Below are 12,777 nucleotides of genomic sequence, written 5' to 3' on the forward strand. Positions count from 1 at the left end.
ACGCGTCTGTCTGTTTGTCGTCCTGTGGCGTCTTGCACGTTGCTGTGATGCTGGTCTGGTAGCTATGCCACCGGTTTTCAAATGCCAGCAGGGTCGCCTATGGCAGACAGATTTCAGCTGAGCTTCGAGAATGAGACAGACTAGGAAGAAAGACCTGGCAGTCTGCTTCTGAAAAGAATTAGCCAGTTTCGAAAACTTTATGAATAGCAGCGGAACATTGTCTGATACAGTGCTGGAAGATGAGCCCCCCAGGTTGGAAGGTGCTCGAAATGAGTCTTCGAGCAAAATAGTGTTAATAACCAAGTCTCTGGTGGAAGGCGCAGTGGTTAAGAGCTATGGCTGCTCGCCAAAAGGTCAGCAGTTGGAATCCACCAGCCACTCCTTGGAAATCCTAGGCTGCAGTTCTACTCTGTCCTACAGGGTCGCTATGAGTGGGAACCAACTTGATGGTGATGGGTTTTTATTTTTTAGTGGAATCGGGTTTCGATTTAAAGTCTTAGAGCTTGTCTTTTGTTATAAGGATAACAGTTTTACACACTCTGATAAGGACAAGGAGACCAACCGAACTTCGGGTTTAGAGCCGAGGAGGATGGTATCCAGCGACTTGTGTACCAGTTATTATAGATAAACTTCACAAAAACAGCCTCTCACACACACACGCTACTCACCCGTGTGTACGCAGGCAAGTGGGAAAAAATGACTGAAGATATCAACACTTTAGCCAAAGAGAGGCTCTCGAATACATCACCACCAGCACCGTGGAGCTGACGCTGACTCACGGCGCCCCCGTGTGTGCTGAAGCAGAACTGTGCTCCATGGTATTGTCAATGGCTGACTGTTCAAAGCAGATTGCCAGGCCGTTCCCCTGAGGTGCCTCTGGGTGGACTTGAACCTCCAACCTTTCAGTTAGCAGCCGAGCGCTTTAGCTATTTGCTCCATTCAGGGACTCAACTACAATATAAAAAACCAACCAAACCCAGTGCTGTCGAGTTGGTTCCGACTCATAGCGACCCTACAAGACAGAGTAGAACTGCCCTGTAGTTTCCAAGGAGCGCCCGGTGGATTTGAACAGCCGACCCTTTGGTTAGCAGCCATAGCACTTAACCACTATGCCACCAAGGTTTCCAAATACAATATAAAAAAAAGCTGTGTTAATTTGGGATTACAATACTTCAGCTAGAACAAGGCAGAATTCATCCCTTTTAAAGAGCATCCGTGAGATAACAGACTTATTGTAACAGGTATCTTTCTCTGTTGACGGCACGTTCAGCCCCGTGTGCCAATGGCTCCTTTCTGCATTTGTGTAGATTACTAACCTGGTCTTGACTGTCTAAATTTTTAGGCTTAGTACACATGCATTATTTACTGATTAACAAATAAATAAGTGATTTATTACATGTTTGATAAAAAAAAGCCCCCGTGTGCCCCTCTCAGTCTATACCCTCCACGTCCCCCCTTTCATGAGATAATTAATGGTTAACAAACCCTCAAAGACAGTGCTTTGTTGTCTAAGCACTTTACAAACATTATTTCGTTTAATCCCATGAGATGGAGCCTGTTATAACTTGGAATATGCAGACGAGGAAACTGAGGCACAGAGGGATTAAGTGAGTGACCTAAAGTTACACAGCAGGCAAGCGGAAACAAACCGAGATACGAACCCAGAACTGACACCCCTAATGACCATAGGGTGTGTGAATGTGGTATACAGGTGATGCTCAATAAATGCAGCCTTGGTTAAGTCTGGTCTCCCTCCCTGGGCCAAACTCCCCCAAAAGACATGACATCCTCCACTCTTCCCCCATCCACCATCCCTAGACTTGAAACAAGACTGTGTATGCAGCAGGTGCATACTAAGTGCTCTATGGTAACTTGAAGGCAGCAGAGTGGGGATCCCACCAAGGACAGGAGCGGGGGGAGGCAGGACTGGTTACTGCGTGTCTGACCAAGCTGGGGACGAAGAACGGACATTAATTGAGCACCTGCTGCATGCTAGGTCCTCACTGAAGAGTCCTGGGGATTCACCTGCCTGCAGTCACACAGTGAGGGGGTCCCCGGGACAAACAGGACCTAGGCTGGGCCCAGGCTCTGGGTGTCTCTGGGCTTCCCACCCCGTCTGCCCCAGAGACGGGTCTGTTGGCTCCCTTGCCTGAACTTGTCCTGGAGCCAGGGAGCCGGGGGACGTTGTGTCTTGCGACATCCTTGGCTGTAGCCGTTGCAGAGGGAGTATCCTGGGGGAGGTGGGAAGAGGAACCAGGGTCTGGGGGCTGGGCTGGGCCCTGGGGGACCCCCTCTCGTTGTTTGGACTGGGCTTCCTCCACAGGGCCAGGCCTAAGCTCTCAAGCCTGATGGAGACCCACAGCCCCCTCCAGCCTGGGAAGGAGTCCTTTCTCCAGCCCCTGCACCAGGCACAGCAGCTAGACCACAGACAGCCTCAGGCCGGGGGAGGGCTCACAGAAAATCAGCAAGGCGGGGATGGGTGGGGTGGAGTCCTTCCCGGAACCTCTGCTGGCCTCCAGAGACTGACACCACACCCTCCCCACAAGTGAAGTGAGTTCCCTGTCATAAGCAATAATCAAATAAATGCTGGAAGGCTAGGCCCTGAGAGCGACCCTTGAGGCTCGGGTGGAGGACAGCAAAGCCAGGACCCAGAGTCTGCCTCAAATCACTGTCCAGCTGTGATCCCCGGGGGCAAGGTTCAAATCCTGGCTCCCCCCACTACATCTCTGTGTGGCAATTCATGGGGGACTGTCTATGCCTCAGTGTCCCCATCTCAAATGGGGACTCAGCAGTTCCCTCATAACCCTGTGAAATGTCAGGGCAGCTCCAGGTTATGGTTACCCTATCACTGTCATCATCATAGCACCCCAGGTAAACTGAGGCACAGGGATGCACCTGGCTGGGCTCCCTCAGGCCGAGGGTGACCAGATTTAGCAAAAATACAGGATGCTCAGTTAATTTTGAATGTCAGAAAAATAATGACTCATTTTGTAAGACAGATCAGTCCCAGGAGAGGGACATCATGCTTGGTAAAATAGAGGGTCATCGAAAAAGAGGAAGACCCTCAACAAGATGGATTGACACAGTGGCTGCAACAATGGGCTCAAACATAGCAATGATTGTGAGGGTGGCACAGGACAGGGCAATGTTTCGTTCAGTTGTGCGTAGGGTCGTTATGAGTTGGAACTGACTTGACGGCACCTAACAACAACAATTTTGTAAGTATAAGTATGTCCTGTGCCGTTTTTGGGACATACTTATACAAAAAATAATCAATTGTTTATCTAAAATGTAATCTTAACTGGGCATCCGGAATTTTATCTGGCAGTCCTACTCATGCTGACCTAGCCTCCTGCACCCCCATGCTATTCTAGCACCCCGTTGTCCCCCACAGCCCCCAGGAGTGGGGAGAGGAAGTGGGGACGCCTGGCCCTGCGGTGGGGCAACCACAACGGCCTCCCGTGTCGGGGCTGGCTATAAGAGGGGTTGGTGGGGCTGCGAGGGCAGAGACTTGGACTCCCTGCCTGACCATGACCCACAGCCACCAACCCTCTGGCCCTGCCCTCACCCCCCTCCTACTGGCTGTGCTCCTGGGCGGTGAGTAGCGTGTGGGTCCATACATCTGTGGGTGCCTGTTCCTCACATCCCCACTGTGAGCTCGATCTACGTGACTCCTCATCCTTGTGGGAGGTGACGGCTGGGCTGAGGAGCCTCTTAGTACAGGAGAAGAGCTTGAGGTTCTGAGTGGCAAGGCCACAGCAGGGGCCCAGAGTCAGGGTTTGAACCCTGGGGTCAGAGGTTACCCTCTGGGGCTCAGAAGTGGGGTCCAAGTCTGGATCCGGTTGTGCCTTGGATGGAGTGACCATGGGCAGATTCCTTCTCCTGTCTGTGCCTCAGTTTGCTCATCTGGGAAACGGGTGGGAGGAGCCTGACCTCATGGATTCCTGGTAGAGGTTCAAGTAGCTGGGCGGGGTGTCCTTGGCTAGGGCTCATGGCTCCCTCTGTCTCCTCAGGCCCTGCGCTGGCCTCGGAGATCGTGGGCGGCCGGCCAGCCCGGCCCCACGCCTGGCCTTTCATGGTGTCCCTGCAGCTGCGTGGGGGCCACTTCTGCGGAGCTACCCTCATCACCCCAAGCTTCGTCATGTCCGCGGCTCACTGCGTGAACGGCATGTGAGTCACCCTGGAGGGCTGTTTCCCTTCTGGGAGACTCAACTCCCACATCCGTAGAACGGGAGGGGGTGAGGCCAGGGCCCCGGGTCTGTGTGGACAGGGCCCCCAACAGTGCACCCCCTCCTAGGCCCAAGTAGAGGCATTCATCAGAGGGGTGTGGGAGGACGCAGAGGTGAGGTTCCTTCAGGCGCAGGGCTGAGTCCTGGGGTCCCCCCCTACTCTGAACTCCTGGACCACCCCGAATCACTGCCCATCCCCCCTTGCCGTAGAAACTTCCGGTCTGTACAGGCAGTCCTGGGGGCCCACAACCTGCGTCGGCGTGAGCGCACACGGCAGACGTTTACCGTCCAGAGGGTCTTTGAAAACGGCTTTGACCCCACGAGCTTACAGAATGACATCGTGATTCTCCAGGTGCCAGGATGGGCGGGTGGTGGCGCTCAGGCTGGAGCCGGCAGAGGCGGGCAGAGAAGGGACAAGAGTGTGGGGGACACTTTGGACCAGGTTGCGGGGCCCTCAGCAGCAGACCTGAGGTCGAATCCAGGTTCTAACCAGGCATGTCACCCCCTCCTGGTGCCTTAGACCCCTCCTCTGTAAAACAGGGGAAAAAAAAATCTGCCCCATAGTCTGCCGAGAGGATTAAAGGAGATGATAATACAGCAGGTTGTCAATAAATGAGGCCGTTGCTCTTGTTACTGCCTGGGCCCCTTCACTCACTGACCCTGTGGCCACAGGCAGAGACGGGTCCCTACCTCTGTAAAGTGGGGTAAAACTCCCCACTCTCGGGCAGGTAGGAGGCTCGAGGGAGAAGCCCCTACCCCAGGCTAGCAAGCTGACTATGTTCTATAACAAGGCTTTTGTTGTTAGTCACCTTGTCCACAGTTTACTTTGTGAAACATCTACCGTTTACTGCGCCCAGGTCACGTCCGAGGGTACGTCCAAGGGAACTCCCTCTCCCAACAATGTCCCAAGCCACTGTGGTTGCTCCCCTTTTATAGGTGGGGAAACCGAGGCTTAGGATGGGGAGCAGCCTGCGGCGTGGGTGACGTGCTGCGTGAGACCTCAGAACTCACCTTTTGATGGGGCCTCAGTGGGGAAACTGAGGCACAGAGCGGGGACGGTCACTGCCTGCCCTTCTTCGTGACCTGCTGTTGGTCTGTCCTGCCCCCGACAGCTCAATGGGACGGCCACCCTCAATGCCAAGGTGCAGGTGGCCCAGCTGCCCGCCCAAGACCGTGGCGTGGGTGACGGGGAGCGGTGCCTGGCCATGGGCTGGGGCCGGCTGGGCATGAACCAGCGACAACCCAGTGTCCTGCAGGAGCTTAACGTGACCGTGGTGACCTCTCTCTGCCGCCGCTCCAATGTGTGCACCATCGTGCATCGTCGGCGGGCTGGCATCTGCTTCGTATGTACACTGCACTCCCCACCCCATGCTCCCCACCTTCCTCCAGGTCCAGGCTGCAACAGCAGGGACTGTGGTCAGACTCCAGGAAGGACTTCCCACGCTCTCGAGGGTGGCAGGTGGGCAGTGGGCCTTGTAGTGCAGCCTCCTGACCTTGTCTGCCTCCACAGGGAGACTCTGGCGGCCCCCTGGTCTGCAGTGGAGTGGTCCAGGGCATCGACTCCTTCATCCGGGGAGGCTGCGGCTCTGGGTTCTACCCAGACGCCTTTGCTCCTGTGGCACAGTTCGCAAATTGGATCAACGACATCATCCGCGGTCATGATGATGGCTCCTCTCCCCACTCCAGGGACCCTGTGAGCAGGACCCCCTAGGAGGGACTGCCCCCGTCATTCCACCTCACCTGCTCATGGCTGCATTAACCACTGGCACAATAAAAACCCTCTCTGTTTTGTAGAATGTGTCTGGGAATTTGTTGCCTGCGAAACTGGCTGTTGACTGGTCAAGAAGCTGTCTTGGGACAGCTCCAGTACGCTACCACCAGGTGGCGACAAAGTCAGGGCATTGGAGCAAGAAGTGAGCCCACTTTCTCCTCCACCCTCCACCAAAGGATGCCAGATAACCAACCATTGTGGTGCAAAGTCCTGGTCAGGAGCCTGGGTTTAGGATTTCCCAGACTTGTTTTGGGACTCTGGGCAGGTGGCTTGCTGCTTCTCTGAGCCTCAGTTTCCTTGAGGGAGGGAGTGAGATGCTGTCTGGGAAGTACTAAGCCAGGGCTTTGGGTCCCAGGCCTCCTTTGTCCTCACTGGGTGATGCAGACAAGCACCCCCCCACCTCCCCAGGCTCAGTTTCCCCTCTGACAACTGGGGCAGAGCATTTCCCAAGGCAGCCCCCAGCCCAAATGGAGGACAGGTCCAAGGCAGCAGCCCTGGGGAAGGGGCTGGCCCAGGCCCCTCTGTCTGCCTTCCTGAGCCTGATGAGGACCCCTCTCAGGCCACAGTGGGGGCCGTGACACACATGGCCTCTGTGCCATTGTGTGGCTCACAGTCTGACGGGGGAGGATACCAACCCAAACCAGCAGATAAAGGACAGCGATCAGGTCCTCCTCATGAACTCTGAGTAAAACGCCCCTCCCTCTTGTTCCTGGCCCCAAATCCTTTCCCACTGGAACGCACCAGCAGGGCTGGCCCCCACCTGAGCACCTTTGCCCGGGCTGGTTCATCCCCCTGGCCGGCCCTTCCCACAGCTGTCCCCGAGGCAGTTCCCCTTGTCACACTTCCACCCAAGTGTCAGCTGCTCAGGGGACAGGGAATGACCCACTGCCCAGCAACTGCACACCCTGGCAATCTTCCCACACAGACCAGCATCTGAGGGAAGGTTGGGGATCCTCACTGTCATCCTTGCTGCATTTCCAAGTTTTGTTGTGCTCTCTAACTCAGCACCCTAACAGGCTTTTGCTCACCGTTTCTGATTTTAATAAGGAAATGTGTTTTAAAACAAAACAAAACCCGTTGCCGTTGAGTCAACTCCGACTCATAGCGACCCTATAGTACAAGGTAGAACTGCCCCATAAGGTTTCCAAGGAGCAGCTCATAGATTAGAACTGCTGACCTTTTGGTTAGCAGCCTGAGCTCTTAACCACTGCACCACCAGGGCTCCAGAACACTGTTAGAATCTAACAAATCACATTTCTTGCATTGTTTTCTACTCTTCTCTGTATGAAATAGTTCACTGGGCAGAGAAACGAAGCAGAGGGAAAAGTATTACGTGGCTGCGCTCACATGGACAGACGTGACACCCACCCACTTCTGTCCCAGCGCCTCCGCCCTCTGGGTCCAAGAAAGCTTGACCCACCATCACCTACGGAGGGCCACGTGACCCAGGCTCGGCCAATCAGAACATGCCCATCTCCTGCCCACAGTGATTGGTTTGGGACGGGACATGTGATCCAAATTCAGCCAGTCAGAGGCAGCCCTGAGACTTTGGCTAAAGTGATGGAGAATGAGGCCTTCACTTTGGGAGGGAACTGCTGTGCCTCCAGGGTGAGGCTGGGGCTCCTGGAGTCACAAGAGGGGAGCCTGGTGAGGAGAGAAACCATCAAGGAGGAAAGGAGAAGCCAGAGGCAGAGGTCCAACATTGTTCAGGGACCTAGATCGAGCCATAGCTAAAGGCAGATACCCCTAAACTTGGCATTTAAATTCCAGTTGTTGAAGGCTCCACCCAGTTTGACTTTGATTTTCTTACTGGCATTTAGCTGCCCCTACACACCATCTTCCAATATTTTACTTGTTGGTGCGTCAGGCCTCAGAGGCTGCGGAGACAAGGGTGTTGGGTGACCTCCCCCTACCCCTACAGCATCTTCAAGTTGGAGAAGGAAGAAAAAGAAGGGAGGGGCAGAAGGGTGAGGAAGTGGTTGTTTACAAACTGTGGGTTCCAGCGTTGTTGTGTAACCCTGGGGCTGGAAGGACACTCTAGGGCCGGGTGGGGAGGCTGGAGCGAGGGCTCAGCCCTCCTCTCTGCCCGCTCCCCATCCTGAGGGGCTGCCCTCTCTCAGGGACAGCCTGGGCCAGGCTCACAGAGGGGAAGGGACCCCCATTCTACTCTAGGTGCCAAGTGTTGAAGGAGATAGCCCTCTGTCCCTTCCCCTGCTGAGGAAGGAAGAGGTCATGTTCCCCTTTCTCCAGCTGGGCTGCTGCCCACCCAGCAGATGGGGCCTGTGGGAGCTGCCTGCCCTACTCCACCCTCATAAAAGCCCCCCCCGGGGCCCTGCCTGGTCAGTGTCGTGGACACATCAGCAAGATGGTGGACATCTCTGTGCGCCTGATGGCTCTGGCCCTTCTAGGAGCCGCAGTGTGTGGTGAGTGGATCTGGGCCTGGGGTCCCCAGCCTTAGGAGGGTGGGACAAACAGGACCACCCCCAGCCCCAGCAGGCATGCAGAAGTAGGGAGGGGCAGAGTCCGTTTGAATGTTGTTGTGTGTCACTGAGTCAATTCTGACTCTTAGCGGCCCCAAATGACAGAGTAGAACTCCCCCATAGGATTTCCTAGGCTGTAATCTTTACCTGAACAAATTGCCGAGTTTTTTCTCCCGTGGAGCCACTGGTAAATTGGCACCGTTGAACTTTCACTGAGCAGCCGAGCACCTAACCATTGCACCACCAGGTCTCCTTACCAAAACAAAACAAAACAAAAAAACCAAACCTGTTGCTGCCAAATCAATTCCGACTCATAGCAACCCCACAGGACAGAGTACAACTACCCCATGGGGTTTCCAAGGAGTGGCTGGTGGAGTCAAACTGCTGACCTTCTGGTTAGCAGCCACGGCTCCTTAACCCACTAAAAAAACCCACTGCCGTCAAGTCGACTGAGTTTTGTCAGGGCTCCTTAGAAGGCTTTAAAAGCCAGGGAATTCTCAGAACTTTGAGTCTGGAACCCCAGCCTTCCAGAGTCTCAGCCCCCCACAGTGGATGCTTGTTGCTGCTGCTCTGTGCTGTGTTGAGTCGATTCTAACGCATAGCGACCCCCAGAACTGCTCCATAGGGTTTCCTAGGCTGTGATCTTTTTTTTTTTTCCTTTTTTTTTTTCAATTGTACTTTAGATGAAGGTTTACAGAACAAACTGGTTTCTCATCAAACAGTACACACGTTGTTCTTTGACATTGGTTAACAACCCCATGGCATGTCAACACTCTCCCCTCTCAACCTTGGGTTCCCTATTACCAGTTCTCCTGTTCCGTCGTCTTGCCTTCCAGTCCCTGCCCCAGGGCTGGTGCGCCCCTTTAGTCTTGTTTTGTTCCATGGGCCTGTTCGATCTTTGGCTGAAGGGTGAACCTCAGGAGTGACCTCATTACTGAGCTGAAAGGGTGTCTGGGAGCCAAACTCTCAGGGTTTCTCCAGTCCGTCAGGCCAGTAAGTCTGGTCTTTCTTTTGGAGTTAGAATTTTGTTCTACATTTTTCTCCAGCTCTGTCCGGCACCCTCTACTGTGATCCCTGTCAGAGCAGTTGGTGGAGGTAGCCAGGCACCATCTGAGTGTACTGGACCCAGCCTGATGGAGGCCGTGGTAGATGTCGTCCATTAGTCCTTTGGAATAATCCTTCCCTTGTGTCTTTAGTTTTCTTCACTTTTCCTTGCTCCCAATGGGGTGAGACCAGTGCAGTATCCTAGACAGCCGCTCACAGGCTTTTAAGACCCCAGATGCTACTCACCGAAGAAGAATGTAGAACATTTTCTTTATAAACTATACTATGCCAGTTGAGCTAGATGTTCCCCAAAACCGTGGTGCCCACATAAGCTGTGTCTTTATGGGAGCAGATCACCAGGGCTCTCTCCGAAGAGCCACTGGGTGGGTTTTGAACCGGGAAGCTTTTGGTTAGCAGCTGAGCACTTAACCATTGCATCATCATGGCTCCTTCCCAAAAAAACCAAACTTGTTGCCGTCGAGTCGATTCAGACTCATAGCGACCCTATAGGACAGAGTAGAATTGCCCTCATTGAATTTCCAAGGAGCGCCTGGTGGATCTGAACTGCTGACCTTTTTGGTTAGCAGCCATAGCCCTTAACCGCTGCACCACCAGGGTTTCCTCCTTAAAAAAAAAAAAATTTCCTTAGAAGGCTTTAAAAGCTGAGGAATTCTCAGAATTTCTCTTCTGAAACCAGAGTCCCAGCGCTCCCCGCAGCAGATTCAAGAATCTGAAATTTTACAGTTGAAAACTGGTGGCCTGCTGGCCTAACCAGGCTGGCAGGACGGACCACTCGGCTTGGCTAGCCCCATTTTTCTTAGGTTTACTTTGAAGCAGTGAGGCACTGAGTGCAAGTCTGGCCTTTGCCCCAGGCCCCAGCACTCCCTATCCTATCTGACTTCTCATGCATTCCTGCCTGGTCCCCAGGAATCTGAGTTTGCAACCCTGGGTGGGAGGATGGAAATGATGGCACAGCCTGGGTGTCTGAGGGCTTCAAGCTGGATCCACGTCCCCAAGGTGTGCAGTCCTCCCCGCAGTCCTCAATGCCCTGTCGTCCACCTGCAGCGGCACAGCCCCGGGGTCGGATCCTAGGGGGCAGGGAGGCCGAGTCCCACGCGCGGCCCTACATGGCCTCGGTGCAGGTGAACGGAATGCACGTGTGCGGCGGCTTCCTCGTGGCCGAGCAGTGGGTGCTGAGCGCAGCGCACTGCCTAGAGGATGCGTGAGTGCCGCGGGCGCTGGACGGGGGAGCGGTGCTGGGGGTGGGCAGGGGGTTCCAGCTCTGACCGCAGACCCCGCCTGCCCCAGGGCCGGCGGGAAGGTGCAGGTGCTCCTGGGCGCGCACTCCCTGTCACAGCCCGAGGCCTCCAAGCGCCTGTATGACGTGCGCCGCGCGGTGCCCCACCCGGACAGCCGGCCGGAGACCATCGAGCACGACCTCCTCCTGCTGCAGGTCAGCGTTGTGTAGCCGCCGTCGCTCCTGCTGCGCCGGGGACCCATGGCCCCTGTGCCCCCACCCCCTGACCCGTCCCACCGAGTCTAGCCGCAGTCCCTCCTGCTGCGCCCGGTACCCATGGCCCCTGTGCCCCCATTCCCTGCCCCGTCCCACCGAGTCTAGCCGCAGTCCCTCCTGATGCGCCCGGGACCCATGGCCCCTGTGCCCCCATTCCCTGCCCCGTCCCACCGAGTCTAGCCGCAGTCCCTCCTGCTGGGCCCGGGACCCATGGCCCCTGTGCCCCCATTCCCTGCCCCGTCCCACCGAGTCTAGCCGCAGTCCCTCCTGCTGCGCCGAGAGCTGACCCCCCCTCCCTCTCCTGCCTGTTCCACCCCCAGTCCCCGAGTCTAGCCTCGGTCCCTCTTGCGGCACACCACCCCACCACCCCCTCCCCGCCCTGACTCCCGCCTCTGCCCCCCAAGCTGTCTGAGAAGGCCGCGCTGGGCCCCGCCGTGCGCCCCTTGACCTGGCAGCGCGAGGACCGCGACGTGGCGCCCGGCACACTCTGCGACTTGGCCGGCTGGGGCGTGGTCAGTCACACCGGCCGCCGGCCCGACCGCCTGCAGCACGTGCTCCTGCCGGTGCTGGACCGCGCCACCTGTAACCTGCGCATCTACCACGACGGCGCCGTCACCGAGCGCATGATGTGTGCGGAGAGCAAACGCCGGGACAGCTGCACGGTGAGGGGCGGGGCCTGGAGGGGCAGGATGGGCGGGGCCTGGTGAGGGGCGGTACGTGGGCGGGGCTTAAAGGGGCAAGGCCGGGAGGGAAGGACAGGAAGTGGGCGGGGCCTAAAGGGCGGGGCCAAGAGGACATGAGGAAAGTGGGCGGGGCCTAAGGGGCAGGGCTAGGAAGGTCAGGAAGTGGGAGGGGCCTAGAGGGCAGGGCCAGGAGGGATAGGAAGTGGGTGGGGCACGTGGGCGGGGCCTGAGGGCAGGGCCAGGAGGGCAGGGCACGAACTGGGCGGGGCCAGGAGGGCAGGTCAGGAAGTGGGCGGGGCCTAGAGGGCGAGGTACAGGCAGGGCAGGTCTAACGGGGGGGCGGGAAGGGCAGAAATGGGCAGGGTCTGCGGGGAGGCGGGCCGGGAGGGATGGAGACGAGGATGGGGCGGGGTCTGCAGAGTGACTAAGGGACAGGGCCTGGGACGGAAACCGAGGGGGGGTCTGAGAAAGAAGAGGCGGGCTGGGAGCCCCAGGTGTGGGGACTGAGACAGGCTGCAGCCTGCTCGGTGGGTGCGGGCTTGAAAGAAAGGGCCGAGGCCCGAGAGACTGGCAGGCCAGGAACACGCGGGGCCCAGAGGAACCAGCCGAACTGCAAGGGGCTGGAGGTCTCTGGCCGGCGGCGGCGGGGGGAGACGGGCGGGGGGGCCTGGAGCAGAAGGAGGGGCTCCGGCTTTGGGAACCCGGCCGGGAACGTGGCAGGCGTGGCAGCCCCCGCTCACGGCCCCACCCCGCCCAGGGTGACTCCGGGGGTCCGCTGGTCTGCGGGGGCGTGGCCGAGGCCGTGGTCACGTCGGGCTCGCGCGTCTGCGGGAACCCCAAGAAGCCCGGGATCTACACCCGCACGGCCAGCTACGTGGCCTGGATCGACCGCGTCATGGCCGAGGGCGAGGTCGCCTGAAGAGGACCCGGGGCAGGGTCAGCGGTCACCAGGGTTGTGGGGGACCCAGCAATAAAGTTATTCAGTCCTGCATCCAGTCTGCCATTACTGAGCGCTCACTGCATGCAGGAACCCGGAAGAAAGAGGGGGGAGGCAGGC

At 57.1% G+C, this 12,777-nt stretch overlaps 2 protein-coding genes across 3 annotated transcripts; both read left to right on the top strand.

Moving 5' to 3' along the window:
• The first annotated feature begins 3,454 nt into the window (after positions 1–3,454).
• ELANE (elastase, neutrophil expressed) lies at positions 3,455–8,164 on the top strand. The gene is made up of 5 exons (XM_003422545.4): positions 3,455–3,597; positions 4,014–4,170; positions 4,440–4,581; positions 5,342–5,572; positions 5,740–8,164. Exons 1-5 carry the CDS (start codon positions 3,531–3,533, stop codon positions 5,938–5,940), a joined length of 798 nt encoding a protein of 265 aa, XP_003422593.1. The 5' UTR covers positions 3,455–3,530; the 3' UTR covers positions 5,941–8,164.
• Positions 8,165–8,239: 75 nt separating this feature from the next.
• Positions 8,240–12,711, top strand: CFD (complement factor D). Of its 2 annotated transcripts, none has more exons than XM_064280046.1 (5): positions 8,240–8,423; positions 10,542–10,746; positions 10,833–10,977; positions 11,442–11,699; positions 12,478–12,711. In XM_064280046.1, the coding sequence occupies exons 1-5, from the start codon at positions 8,366–8,368 to the stop codon at positions 12,637–12,639; spliced, it is 828 nt and encodes a 275-aa protein (XP_064136116.1). In that variant the 5' UTR covers positions 8,240–8,365; the 3' UTR covers positions 12,640–12,711. The 2 variants fall into 2 exon arrangements, with proteins under 2 accessions (XP_064136116.1, XP_003422594.3); XM_003422546.4 differs by having other exon boundaries at positions 10,590–10,746.
• The last annotated feature ends 66 nt before the right edge of the window (positions 12,712–12,777 follow it).

This window comes from Loxodonta africana, chromosome 3 (assembly GCF_030014295.1).
Source record: "Loxodonta africana isolate mLoxAfr1 chromosome 3, mLoxAfr1.hap2, whole genome shotgun sequence".
Lineage (NCBI taxonomy): Eukaryota > Metazoa > Chordata > Mammalia > Proboscidea > Elephantidae > Loxodonta > Loxodonta africana.

What these genes read in the sequence shown, in the direction of transcription:
- CFD (XM_064280046.1), top strand. Translation starts at nt 8,366, where the DNA reads ATGGTGGACATCTCTGTGCGCCTGATGGCTCTGGCCCTTCTAGGAGCC. An exon ending in GCGCACTGCCTAGAGGATGC is followed by an intron (nt 10,747 to 10,832) that starts GTGAGTGCCGCG and finishes CGCCTGCCCCAG; the next exon opens with GGCCGGCGGGAAGGTGCAGG. An exon ending in AACGCCGGGACAGCTGCACG is followed by an intron (nt 11,700 to 12,477) that starts GTGAGGGGCGGG and finishes CACCCCGCCCAG; the next exon opens with GGTGACTCCGGGGGTCCGCT.
- ELANE (XM_003422545.4), top strand. Translation starts at nt 3,531, where the DNA reads ATGACCCACAGCCACCAACCCTCTGGCCCTGCCCTCACCCCCCTCCTA. An exon ending in ATGACATCGTGATTCTCCAG is followed by an intron (nt 4,582 to 5,341) that starts GTGCCAGGATGG and finishes TGCCCCCGACAG; the next exon opens with CTCAATGGGACGGCCACCCT. An exon ending in GGCGGGCTGGCATCTGCTTC is followed by an intron (nt 5,573 to 5,739) that starts GTATGTACACTG and finishes CTGCCTCCACAG; the next exon opens with GGAGACTCTGGCGGCCCCCT.